Genomic DNA, 14141 nt, shown 5'->3' with positions numbered 1-14141 from the left:
TTTCTTCAAATGTGGGAAAACTGCAGTGGAGATATTTGAATTGATGAAGAGGGTGGCATGTACTGCAACTAGTTTGTCACAGAATAATCAAATCTATGGGCCTCCAGGTAACAAAGCTAACGAAAGTAAGAGTTACAAAAGCAAAGAGGAAAGCAATGGTCATTGTGTTCTTCAGTGGTCATATTGTCTTTCAAGGACAGTTAATGCCTGCAGAACAAATGTTTACTGGTGACTTCTACAAAAGATACGATAGTTTGCTTACTTGAAAGTCCAATACGACGAATCAGTCTGAACCATCTCTAGGAGTGGTTTCTGCAGCTTGACAGTGCTTTTTGACATGCCATGATTATCATCAGCCAGTTTCTGGACAAAAATCAAGCAAATCTTCGTCCTCATCTTGTACTCACCCAATTTGGCACTGGTGACTATTTCTGTTTCCAAAAACTGGATGGTCCTTTGAAGGAAACATCATACAATTGCATTACTGCATTGGAAAGGCCATCTGAAGGGCATATAAAAAGAATACTGTTAAGATTTTTTCCAAAGACTTCTTGAAGGAAATGTGTATTGACAGAAGTGATGATTAAAAAAAGATAACATTCAAAACTGAAAATGTTTGCATCCAAAAACATTGATTCAGAATCCAGATCAATATTTTTATTTGATTATGAGAGATTGTAATGATTTATTAAGTGAGTTGCAAGTAAGAAATTCTGTTGCTGTTCATGTATTAGAATATCAGGAAACAACATAACCAGCTTTTAATCAGCTTTAGAACGTGGTGACATTCAGACGAAACAAGAATGAAAATTAATCCAGAACGACATGTCTAACAAACAAAATAAATCATATTAAACTGAGCAAGAATGAATTACAGTGGAAAGACCCGTTGTGGAAACAGTACCAACAGACGTCAGTAGATCACAGGACAAGCGAAAGTTTTAGAATGGGTCTGAATTGTGATTGCAATCTTTTATTTATGTTGTAGTTGCAGTTGTTACACATGACCTGTGCACTCTAAATGATATTGCAGTCTGTTTTTCCCAGTTGCTCAAGCACAGCACTACAGGAGGGGAACAGTGACTCCAGCTTGGCTGAGAACAAGGATGAGTGCAGAGAGGAGAGTAGTGAGTGGGCTGGAAACTACATCGTGTTGCCAATATTGGTAATCGATACCATGTAGTTTGGAATTTTATGAACACCTACCACATTTAAACTGCAGTTTGCCTGAATCCCCTTCTAGACAGAACTGAACTGACTTTAAAAATACTCAATAACAGTATTCATTTTTTCAGATGATACAATTCTAGACATGGGCCAGTGGGGTACTTTCATGTTTCATGGCGCAATGTTTGTCTCCATGGCATATGACTAGAACAAAAGGTGCTGTTTCAGCTGCTGGTTCTGCACAGTCAGTGAGAGAGCAGCGGGCAGACGATATGTTTCTAAACAAGAAATATTATAATATCCTCATGTCAGTATAGTAGTGAAATCTGATATATATTTGGGGAAAAAAAGCTGGGTTCTCAGGCCCCATTGTAACCACAACCTGATAAATCACAACACATTCGGAAGAACCAGCTAAATATTTTTGACAGCAACAGAGATATAAATTCCACAGCTGTGCTGTTCGGATGATGGTGGTGGTGATTAAAAATAGTGCTCTCACAGACGACAGGGTTAGCAAGCAAAAAGGATAGAAAAGAAAATTATTTGCATATTAATGTAAACCATTTCTTTTTGTTTATTTTATTTCTGCTTGTATTATCAAAATGTAGATGGTCAGTAAATGACATAAGTTTAGAACGGGTAACTTTTTAAGCAGATGCTTGAAGTGGGTCATCTTATATTCAGGATTGTTGTATACTCAGATAAATATGGTACTTTGATTTTGTATTTGATTTCCCTTGGGACAGATTACACTGTGGCAACAAAGTTCATGGGATAGCAATATGCACGTATACAGATGGCAGTAGTATTGCGTGCACAGTGTATAAAAGAACAGTGCATTGATGGGGCTGTCGTTTCTACTCAGGTGTCTCATGTGAAAAGGTTTCCGACAATGTTATGGCTGCACAAAGGGAATGAAGACTTTGAATGTGGAATGGTAATTGGAGCTAGATGCTTGAGACATTCCATTTCAGAAATCATAAGGGAATTCAATATTCCGAGATCTATATTGTCAAGAGTGTACCAAGAATACGAGACTTCAGGCATCACCTGTCAGCATGGACAATTCAGTGGCCAACGGCCTTCACTTAACAATCGAGAGCAGCAATGTTCGCATAGAATTGTCAGTGCTAACAGACAAGCAACACTGCATGATATAACCCCAGAAATCAATGTGGTACATACAATGAACATATCCATTAGGACAGTGCGGCAAAATTTGGCATTAATGGGCTATGATAGCAGACAGCTGACATGAGTGCCTTTGCTAACAGCATGACATCGTCTGCAGTACCTCTCCTGGTCTCGTGACCATATCGGTTGGACACTAGACAACTGGGAAACCATGGCCTGGTCAGATGAGTCCCGATTTCACTTGATAAGAGCTGATGGTAGGGTCTGAGTGTGACACAGATCCCACAAAGCCATGGTCTCAAGTTGTTAACAAGGCACTATGCAGCCTGGTGGTTGTTCCATAATGGTATGGGCTGCATTTACTTGGAATAGACTGGGTCCTCTGGTCCACTTGAACTGATTATTGACGGGAAATGTTTCGGCTACCCGGAGACCAAGTGCAGCCATTCAAGGACTTCATGTTCCCCAACAATAATGGAATTTTTATGGGTGGTGATGCACCATGTCACTGTGCCACAATTGTTCGCGATTGGTTTGAAGAACATTCTGGACAGTTCAAGGAAATGATCTGACCACAAGAGGTAACTGTAACTGTGGTTCCATCAATAATAAAGAGTAAAACTGCTGAATTCTGCTTTGCCTGGGTATTGTAAAATATTCCTTGAAGAATATCAAATTCAGTAGATCATATTATAGCATTTAAGACATGTTGTGGAAGTAGTCCATTTAGCTTTATCATAAAATTTGATTGGATGGAAACATTCTATACCCTCTCTGAACACTTCTACATGAACACGGAAGGGTCTGTGTTTTCTCAGTAGGTACCCACCACTGCTGCTCTCTCTGGTTGTGGGGAAATGTGCAGGATTGCAAAAGTACTTAATATCTTACTTGAGTGGTAGACTCCAGGAAATAAGTTTGTTGCTATATACAGTAAGTAAGTTAATGAGGTACCAAGGCACTGTTGACATACTGCCCATGGATTTTGCTGAAGTGAGGTGCCTTACCTGCAGAAGGTTATCTGTGAGAGGCGGCCAGACAAACCTGTGGTTCTTGAAGAGAGGCAGCATCTGTCACAGTAGCAACAGTCTGGATGGCTGACTGATCTGGCCTAATTTTAGTCAAAATGGCCTTTGCTATGTTTGTACTGTGAATGGCTGAAAGCATATGAAAACTACAGTTGTTATTTTACCCATGGATGTGCAGCATTACTGTATTACTAAATGATGACAACTTCCTTGTGGGTAAAATATTCCAAAGGTAAAGTGTCCCCCATTCAGATTCTGGCCAGTGATTGCTCCAGAATTACAAAATGTGCATTCTGTGGGCAGTGTGTTGCATGTTAGACCCCTTAATTGGGTAGGGAGGTCATGAGTGAATACTGTTAGTTGCAGATCTATATCTACTGATCATTGTAGATTGTTTTCCTGTTTTTATGTTCTCTTCCAGCATCCCAGCTGCTGCTCATCAAATGGAAGAGTTCAAATATTGTTTCTTTAAAATATCTGATCATGCTACAGAATTCTTTCCCTCCCAAATACTCATTTTTCGTTTTAAAATAGTGTGCATTTACCAAGCAGAGAAGAGAATCCAATATGGCACAAAAAGGGCCCTCATGGCACACGTAAATTTTAGGAAATAATGCTTCAGGAAAAGCAGCTAAGGATTCCTGTATTGGACGTACTGTGACACAGTTTGTCGTTCCATTGAAAATGCTGTCACCTTGCCATTAATGCATATGATTGTATCCCAATGGGAGAAAGAATGTTTACTATATACCCCTACACCCCTGCTACCAATACCTCAGTTTGGAAAAAAAGACATACGGTCTTGGACATTAAGTGATTATGTTCTTTCATGTTATCTATTTTATGAGACAATCACTTGAGCATTTCACAATTTTGTAACTAGTTTCACCCAACCAGTGGTCATCTACAGACTAAAACCACAGGCTGCAAATGGTTTACACTGTGTCAACAATACAATGCACAGAAACTGTTTGTGGTATGTGCCGTTAGTCTGCAGATGACCACTGGTTAGTCAGACCTGGTTGCAGCATTGTGAAATGCTCATGTGATTGTGTCGTAAAAAATACAGAAAAATAAAAGGCCTATCTGATGTGTGTTTCCAATATGGCGAGCTCGACCTTCTATTTGATAATCAATGAGACACGTTTTTTGGATTACCATGTGTTCTGTATGTGTAATTCCAGTACACTTACAGCTAGAGTTAGTAAAAATTTTGTTTGGGATTGATCTGTAAGTGAAAGTTAATGAGACTGGGGGAAAAATAAGGTTTATCTTAATGAAGCTTTTATATAATTAGTGTTGATATTTTAATTACTTTAACCGTATTCACCTTGGATTGCTTTTGTAAGAGCACTAATAATTAGACTATTGGGTATTTAAAATCAGTCCCATCATTTTCAGCATTGCACAGAGGAAAATATTTTGCAGTTTTTTGCTCACATCATGTAATGTGGAGGAAAAAAATACAAAAACTAGCTGCCTCAGTCTGTGTCTGTGGCAAGGGAGGCTGAGGATGAGCTGCATGTTTTATACAGATGCTGCCAGGTAAATGATTTACCTTGCATGTTGACAACGAGACAGTACTCGGAGAAATCTAATTGGAGATGATAACGCAGAGAGTTGACTGAAAAATGCAGCTAATGTCATAAGAGCTCTAATTAAGATAGTTTTGCCATTTTTATTTTGTGTCTTTTTGGGCATATTAGCATCAATCAACAGACTTTCTGTGCTGTTGCAAAACTGAGTTGAAGAATTCTGAGAAAGAATGACCCTTGCCCCTTGACAAAAATTTAGTTGTCGGATATATTCACTCCCTCAGGAAGATATAAAGTCTACACTTTCAATATTTGCTTTCCTCTTATAGTGGCTCTGTTATTTGTCTAAGTCCTGTCACTTGCCCTGTTATTATTCTTTGTCATAAATAATTCCATCTCTCTTATAATTCAACATTAGTATCAAGGTGCTACTACTATGTATGTTATTTCATGTGGCAGTTTAGTACCACCGGATTACCACTACTCATAAATTATGCTTACTCCATCACCATTTTAATTTCTGCAGTCTACTAGAGTGCTTGATTTATTCTGGTGACTACACGAGTAATGTGTCTGTTAAGATTAAAACTATGTGCCCGACTGAGACTCGAACTCGGGACCTTTGCCTTTCGCGGGCAAGTGGTAGAGCACTTGCCCGCGAAAGGCAAAGGTCCCGAGTTCGAGTCTCGGTCGGGCACACAGTTTTAATCTGCCAGGAAGTTTCATATCAGCGCACACTCCGCTGCAGAGTGAAAATCTCATTCTGGAATGTGTCTGTTGGCTATATTTCCAGTGTTGTTTAACTTGGACTGGGAGCTGATTTTCTGGTAATAGATTCCAACCCATAATGTGGGTTACTGAAATGATTTAGTTACTGATTGTGTTCAGTTTTGTTCAACTTATTCTTTTATTGTATCTCATCTGTGTGAGACCTAGCTGGGTTTTCACCTGGCATAGGCTGTTCCAAGTCTGCCCCATGGAGCATGAGCACAAGGGAGTGCCCATCATCTCGCTCGCCGGCAGGCATTGCTGGTATAGGGTACGTGCCAGTTAACCCCATTGCATGCGTTCTGTGCACATGGCCTCTCCTGCTTTGGGTGTGAGACTGGGGCAGTACAGTCATGTACACTTAAGTTCAGCCATCTGACTGCCCATTCATCAGCTATTTGCCCATCCCTGCCCACAGACACCCATGTGCTGGCAGGCAGGCATGGGAACTGTAATAGATTAACCTAGCATGTTCTCAAAAGTACAATTGTGAGTAAGCATATGCTAAGTACAGCTTCAATCTCTTTTCTCGCTGTGGTGGGGGAACTGATTTCCAATACAATACTTACATTTAGTCCCTTGCCAGAACTCCATGATGAATAAAATATAAATTTTGCTGGTAATGTGTCTAATGACAACACGTGTTTATCAATTATGTAACTTTTAAAGAACTGTCAGCATTACTTGTATCGGCATCTGGTCAATTATTAGTTTCAGATATCAATTCAGGAGTCACTCCGACAGATGACACACACTATCTGGAACTGCAGGCTCTCCGACACGAACACGAAGTAGTGTGTGAAGAAGTTTTGCAATTGGAAGCACGCTTGCAAGGTATGAGAGAAGAATTATGTGAGGCAGAGCGGCGCTTGGCTACTGCTCGTGACACAGAACGTAGGCTCCAGGAAGCTCTAGAAAGTGAACGACGAGCTCGTCAAGCAGCTGAGGATGATTGTCGAGCACACATAGAGGTATGTTGGATTTGTAAATGTTACTTGGCTGACTGTTCAGAGTTTCCTTATTGACTCACAATTGAATTGTGAATATTAAATTCATATTGATGAATATTAGGTGAAGACAGTGAATATTAGGTGAAGACAGTGAATATTAGGTGAAGACAGTAAAGCAGTAAGAGTTTCTCTTATGTCTCATCACTTTCAATAGGAATTGGAAAATTTGACTGTTAAAATATTCCCTTCTGTGCCATGTAATTTATTTAGTTCATATTGCTTTGTGCCACTATCATTTTCAGACCAATTCACTTGTTTAGCCACTCTTAAATGACACTAAGAATATTTTAAATTGTGAAGCAATTTTAAAAATGTGGTATACATAACAATTTGCATGCAAATCTGACCATATTTATGTCAGGAAATATTTAAACTTAGGTAATCAAGTAAAAACATGTCCTTTTATCGTGATGTATTTTTAATTGTATCAAGTTGTTTGCATTACCAATTATTTTGTCAGATTAAGAGATATTGATTTGACTCTTTGAAAACTCCGTTTTTAGGAACTTCGAGCAGTAAGAGAGGATTTGTTTGTGCAGCAGAGCACATTAACTACTAAAGTCCGTGATCGTGAAATTGAACTCAATAAACTACGTAAACAACTGTCTCAAAGACCAGTTTTGCCTTCATCTAATGATATTGAATCTCGGTTGCATAGTCTTACTCATGCACTTGTTCAAAAACAGAGTGCAGTGGAAACTCTTACAGCAGAAAGAAATGCTGCACAGTTGCAGCTAGAGAAATTAGAGGTAAATATTTCATGTAAAAAAAAATGTAGTACTGTAAACTGTGTTTTGGTGAAATTTTATTTGTTTGATTTGCAACATTGGGTAGTTCAGTAACAGTACTTATTGACTGACTTGTGAAGCTGTCCTTTATGGTGGTTTCTTTCTTTCCTTTTCAGCACAAACATCAAGAGTTACTCACTCACATCCATCGTTCTCCGGCTGGCTTTGTCAATCTGAATGATACAGATGATGGTAAGATGAACTTACTTTTATTTTATTACATGATCTTTTCAATATTCAGTACTATTTTTTTCCACATTGAAGCTGTGTTATAGATTATAAACTGAAACTAAATGTTTGTTTCTGAGTGGACAAGGAATTTTAATAGAATATAGATGTCTAACACTTTGGCTGCCTTACTGTTAACAACCATTTCTTGGCAGTCTTACACAGATCTATTGCAGCTATCATATTATACAATAAGAACATTCCAGAGATGTAATTCATTGGCTGTTGTTTCAATTTAGCTTCTTGCTACTGCGTCCCTCTTGGCCAACCATCTGACATAGAGGGTGAGATGCAGGAAACAAAACAAAGAATCAAAATTTTGGAACAATATTCCATCCATGAAGTGAACTAGGTGTTGATGCTAGGTGTTTCTAGCAGCAAGTTTGGACAAAAAGCTTACTTCATTCCACTATATTTCAGTCTATAACAATTGAATGAGAGCAATCACAAAGTTTTAATAATAGCTTCAAAAATCAAGCTGTGACCATGAAATTTGCTGATGGTGTTAGCCCTTCTGTGTGCATTTTTACCCTTCTGTGTGACACATTTTTCCCAATGGTGGATGACTTGGTGACTACCTCGGCTGTAGAAGTCTGCATTTTGGATGTTTAGGAAACATTCCACCTCAAAAATCACCTCTTCATTTTTCTGGGTTTGGCAATCGTGCAGTGGTTTTTCATCTGGGGAAAGAGGAAGAAGTCACTGGCTGCTATGTCAAGAAAATATGCGTGATCCCAATTTGACAGCCTGTAGAAGTAGCAATTGTGCCTTTGTGAGTGAACTGGGGCATTGTGTAAAGCAAAATTATCCCCTTCATACATTGCTTCATCTTGACAAGCCTCAGGAGATTTTGGTAGTGTGTTCCTGTTAGCTCCACTCCATGACAGTCTCAAAAACCACTCATCACTACCTTGTCCATTGATGGTTGAGTCTTCACCTATTTTAGTGGTGGAGAAACTGTGTGTGGCCACTGCTTGCTTTGCTCCCTTATCTTGGGGTCATAGTGATACACTCAATACTCATCTGCCATGATTAAGTAGCTAAAGAAGTCATCAGGCTTGGCCTAACACAGCTGCAGCATTTCCTGGAAGCTTAGTTTTAGTGGACTCTTTGAATCAGTGAGAACAGTCACAGAAACTAGCAGGTGTTACCTTTGCCATCTTCAGAATGTTGTGCAAGATGTTGAAAACTAATCAGTGACTCATATTCACTTTTTTCCTGTATCGTCTATGTCGCGATTCCTTGTTCTTCACAGAGAGTGAGTCTGCCACATTTTTCTTGCCACTGGAAATATCTGCTCCACCTAACTACTTAGTTATATGACAGTGCATTGTTGCCATACACTTTCATCCACTCTGCATGGATTGTTGCAGTGTTGTTTCCTTTGAAATGCAGAAAATGAATTGCCATTCAGTACTCAACTTTGCTCAGTGGGCTATAGTCAGGCAAATGCTGGGATGGTTCCTTTGAAAGGGCACGGCTGACTTCCTTCACTAATCTGATAAGACCAGTGACCTTGCTGTTTGGTCCCCTCCCCCAAATCAACCAACCAATCAATGGGCTATATGGTACAATACTGTGTCACAGGGATTTCAATGTGTTCCAGAATTGCATAGTTCTCTGGAAACTAGTGAAAAGGATTTTGGAAAAATCAGAGTTGTTCTGAGCAAATTTACTGATAGGAGTACATGAACCATACAGATTTCTTCTATTGTCTCACAAGGGAAGCCAGAATGTCAGTACACAGAGACTTGGGGCCTGGATAACCTTGTATAGCGACAGATTGTGATGTGAAGATGCAATGATTCATGTAGATTTTTAGTTAAAAGTTAAAGAGCTTGCCAACAAAGTGGGCATCGTTATGCCTTGCAGTCGAAACATTAAACAGTACATGCACTACATTATTGAAATATTTGTTTGAATGGATGGAAAGAGAACTGCTTTGTCATTCATCAAGAGAGGTTTCAAAATGCAGGTAGTGGCGAAGACTTCAGGAAAAGTGTTGTGACAAAAGATGATATATGGCTCTACCAAAATAATCATGCACTTTGTTGGATCACCACACCAGAGAAAATGTACAAGAGCCACAATTTTTAGTTACATTGAAACCTCTCTACTTCATACTAATTGGGGTGAGTCCTAGTCCAGATCACTGGAACATCGAAGTATATAAATTTTTTAAGATTATTATCTGAAGTTATAATTTGGAATACAGTGTATGTATTGGTTAAATGAAAACTGAATTAACTGTAAGATCATGTTAAGTACTGTACAGTATACTTAAATATAAAATCAACTAATGTGATGATATCGCAATAATGAAGAATAGGATTAAACAAATTAAAGCTAAAATACATATTCAAAGGATACATTAAACAAGCTTTTTACGTACACTACTGCATGTATATATTACTGTATACTTTCAAAAATGAAAGTCTGCGCTCTGCTGGAAATTGATACACTACATTCACTGTAAAGTTGCCCCCCCCCCCCCCCCCCAAGGGGCTCGCCACTCTTTGGTGGGTTCATGCTTGGCTACAACAGTGCCCCAGTCTTTGCAGCATTTTTTCCCTTCCGTGCTGCATGTCTATCCTCTTGCTATTCTTTTTCATTGGAGAACATGTCTGGGGTATTATTGGGAATGTTATGCATTCTTTTGCTGATGTAAGAATGGTCTCACCTTTGTTTTTTGCTCCCTTTTCCTTTCTTTGTTTCCCTTTTCCTCTCGTTCCTCCACTTTAGTATTTGAGGATCCTCTTTTTTTTCTTCTTCCTCCTTGTGCACTCCTGAAGGCCAGCCCACGTGTCTGATGCGTAACAGGTGACTGGGTAACCACTTAATTCCCAGCTCCGGGTCGACAGGTAGTGTTTGCACATACCCCCAGTACAGGCCAGGCCCAGGGAGGGGTCATTGCCTGAGCTGTAACCTTCCCCAAAATTGCCGATTGATCCCTCTGTCAGGTGTTCGGGAAGCGGGCCCGAGATGTGAACAATCAACTAAGGTGGGTGCACCCCCTTGTGAAGGGGGCCTCCAGGTGGAAGGTGTGCGCCATCAAAGACGCTGACAATCATGGGGGATTTCCTTGGGATGAGTCAATCATCTTCCCACTCAACATCGACAAAACGTAAATGTAACGAGGCTAATGATTCAAAGACCCTTCCCGCTGCACCACAGTTCCTTGTGGTCTCACATACTAAAGATGGTCAGTCCTTCGCCACAGTGAATCTGTTTATTATTCGGGAAGGTGTAGATGCAATTGCTGGCCCTGTGAAATCCTGCTCTCGTGTATGGAATGGCACTTCGCTTTTGGAGGCCATTTCTGATTTTCAAGCACAACAACTGCTTGCTGTCTCGCTGCTCCTCAGTCGCCCTGTTCGTGTCGAGGCCCATAGAACTTTGAATTCTTCCCGTAGTGTAATTTACACCGGGCTGCTCGACGGTCTAACCGAGGCTGAAATCCATTCTTACCTCTCTGATCAGGGTGTCATTGCTGTCCATCGTGTAATGAAAAAGATAGATTCCCTCTTAGTGTCCACCCGCACTCTCTTTCTCACGTTTGATTGAGTGGTGCTTCTGTCCAAGCTGAAAGCAGGCTATGAAATTATCACCGTCTGGCCGCACGTTCCGAACCCAAAGCGCTGCTGCCAGTGTCATCGTTTCAACCACACTAGAATGTCTTGTCGACACCCAGCCAAATGTGTCACTTGTGGTAGGGATGCACACGAGGACGTGTGTCCTTCTCCTTCTCCCTGTTGCATCAACTGCAATGGTGGCTATGCCGCCGCCTCTCAGGATTATCCAGTGTATATTGATGAGCAGGCTGTTCAAGAGATCTGGGTAAAGGGGAAGGTACCGTATCCAGTCGCTTGCAAGTTACTGGCTAGTTGCAAACCCTGTGTTCTCCCATCTGATGCCTATGGTTCTGTTCTTGTTACCCCTTGCTCCGTGAAGGACGTGGCCACACAGACATGCGACATCCAATTCAGCTCCGAGATTGTGAAATCGCCCTGTGTCGAGATAGCATCGCAGCTGTGCAACGAGCCTTCAAGCTCTCGCTTCGAGGGGCGAAGCCACCAGCTACACAACCAGGAGGCCGTAAAGGACAGGAGTACTCCAGTGAAGACATCCTCCATCCCTCCAGCCATACAACACTCGAGTCTTCATCTAACTGTAAAGGCTTGAAGAAGTCTACCAAAGGCAAACGGTCTTCTCCTTCGCCACCTCAAAAGTCTTCTTCGATGGTGTCACCATGTGATACCTTAGCCCGGCCAGCCTCCGTGTCGCTAGTGCACACCGACAACTGTTTTTCAGCATTCGACTCTACAGAATGATCACACAAGTAAGCTGATGCTTCTGTGGACCCCACGGAGCAAGATCCTCATGCTTCTGTGTCCTGTAGTAGCGCATCTTCCCCAGCTGTCACTCGACAGATGCCGAGGTGACACCCTTACATCTCTTCCTCGTCGTGGCTCTCCTCCGATGGAATGTTCGTGGCCTTCAGTCCCACAAAGAGGATTTACGGCTGCTTTTAGTGTTGCAGCAACCCCTTGTACTCTGCCTTCAGGAAACGAAATTACGCCCTCACGACCACTTTGAGCTTTCACATTTCTTACCGATTCATTTTGACTTTCCCCGTGAGGTCGGCAGTCCATCTCGTGGGGGGGGGGGGGGGGTCATGCTGCTTATACGGGATGACGTTCGTAGTCAACCCATCTCCGTAACTACCAGTCTTCAAGCTGTTGCAGTTCGCCTTTTCCTTCCCCACCTGACTTTTTCCCTCTGTACCGTGTATGTCCCTCCATCATTTGATGTCACCAGGGCAGACTTCCTTCAGCTTATTGGGCAGGTCTCTCCCCCATTTTTGCTTCTCAGTGACTTTAATGCACATCATCCCCTTTGGGGTTCTTTCAGGACCTGTCAGAGGTGTCCTCTTGGCTGACCTTCTTAACCAACTTTACCTCTTCTGCCCTAACACTGGAGCACCCACTTTCCTTTCCGACTCCTTGCACATTAATTCCCATTTGGACCTCTCCTTGTGCACTGCCTAGCTTGCCCCCCATCTTGAGTGGTCCGTTCTTTCTGACACTTACTCGAGCGACCATTTCCCGTGTGCTATCTGCCTAAATGGCAGCTTCCTAAGGCTGACTGGCAGCTTTACTCCTCCGTGGTGGCCTTCGAAGAACAAGATTTCCCCAGTTGTGATAACCAGGTCGAATATTTCACAAACATTATCCTTACTGTTGCAGAGTGTTCCGTCCCCCACAGTTCTTCTTTACCACGTCATGTCCGAGTCCCTTGGTGGACTGAGTCACAGCTGCGACGCAATTTGCGCGTGGAGACGTGCTCTCAAAGAGCTAGCTGGATTTCATTCACTAGTTCTTTTAACAGTTCCACACCTTCCTCTGTTATGTTGGACAACCTCTGACAGCTCCCTGGCACCAAGATCCATTTTCCAATTTCCGGCCTGACAGTAGCTGATGATGTCATTGTGGACCCTGTAGCTATCTCCAACACATTGGGCTGCCATTTTGCAGAAGTTTCAAGCTTTTCCCAGTATTGCCTTGCCTTTCTTCATCGGAAACGTGCGGAGGAGGCTCGGGTGATACCGTTTTTGAATCGTGTGTGCTACAATGCCCACCTTTACTATGAAGGAGCTAGATAATACTCTCAGTTCATCCCGATCCTCTGCCCCAGGGCCAGAGGCCATCCTCATTCAGATGTTGCAGCACCTCTCTCTTGCGGGCAAGAACTTTCTGCTTAACATGTACAGCTGCATCTGGGCAGAGGGCACATATCCTGGATGCTGGCATGAAGCCACCGTCATACCCATACCTAAGCCCAGTAAGGACAAAAACCTTTCTTCTAGCTTCCGCCCCATCTCTCTTACCAGCAGTGTTTGCAAGGTGATGTAACATATGATTCATGCCGGGCTGGTGTGGTGGCTCGAATCTCGCCATTTACTAACAAATGCACAGTGTAGATTTTGAGTGGGGCGTTGTGCAGTTGACCATCTTGTTACTTTGTCCACCCATGTCGTGAATGGTTTTCTGCGGAAATCCCAGACTGTGGCCATGTTCTTTGATTTGGATAAGCCCTACAACACCAGCTGGAGAACTGGTATCCTCTGTACTCTTTACACATTGGGCTTCCATTGGTGCCTGCCCTGTTTTCTTTGGGCATTTTTACAAGACTGAGTTTTCAAGGTGCATGTGGGTTCTGCCTTGTTAGACACCTTTACCCAGGAAAATGGTGTGCCTCAGGGTTCCGTCCTGAGCGCCATCCTCTTTGCTATTGCCATTAACCCTATAATGGCCTGTCACCCACCATGGATCTCTGGCTTCCTTTTTGTCAATGATTTTACCATATATTCCAGTTCTTCATGGACCTGTCTCAATGAGCGGCATCTTCACCACTGTCTTGATTGTCTTCACTCCTGGAGCATTGGCAGTGGCTTTCGCTTTTCCACTGACAAAACCGTCT

At 42.0% G+C, this 14141-nt stretch overlaps 1 protein-coding gene across 2 annotated transcripts in view; it reads left to right on the top strand.

Annotated features, from left to right (window-relative positions):
• Nucleotides 1-14141, top strand: part of LOC124722919 (golgin-84-like) — a 103370-nt gene that overhangs the window by 61463 nt on the left and 27766 nt on the right. For both annotated transcript variants that reach the window (XM_047248073.1, XM_047248072.1), the window contains exons 7-9: nucleotides 6347-6606; nucleotides 7149-7394; nucleotides 7550-7625. In XM_047248073.1, coding sequence (XP_047104029.1) covers nucleotides 6347-6606; nucleotides 7149-7394; nucleotides 7550-7625 — 582 coding nt within the window. The remainder of the gene's footprint in view (nucleotides 1-6346; nucleotides 6607-7148; nucleotides 7395-7549; nucleotides 7626-14141) is intronic.

This window comes from Schistocerca piceifrons, chromosome X (assembly GCF_021461385.2).
Source record: "Schistocerca piceifrons isolate TAMUIC-IGC-003096 chromosome X, iqSchPice1.1, whole genome shotgun sequence".
Classification (NCBI taxonomy): domain Eukaryota; kingdom Metazoa; phylum Arthropoda; class Insecta; order Orthoptera; family Acrididae; genus Schistocerca; species Schistocerca piceifrons.
Note: the sequence above shows the minus strand (reverse complement) of the source record. Positions and strands in the feature narration are given on the sequence as shown.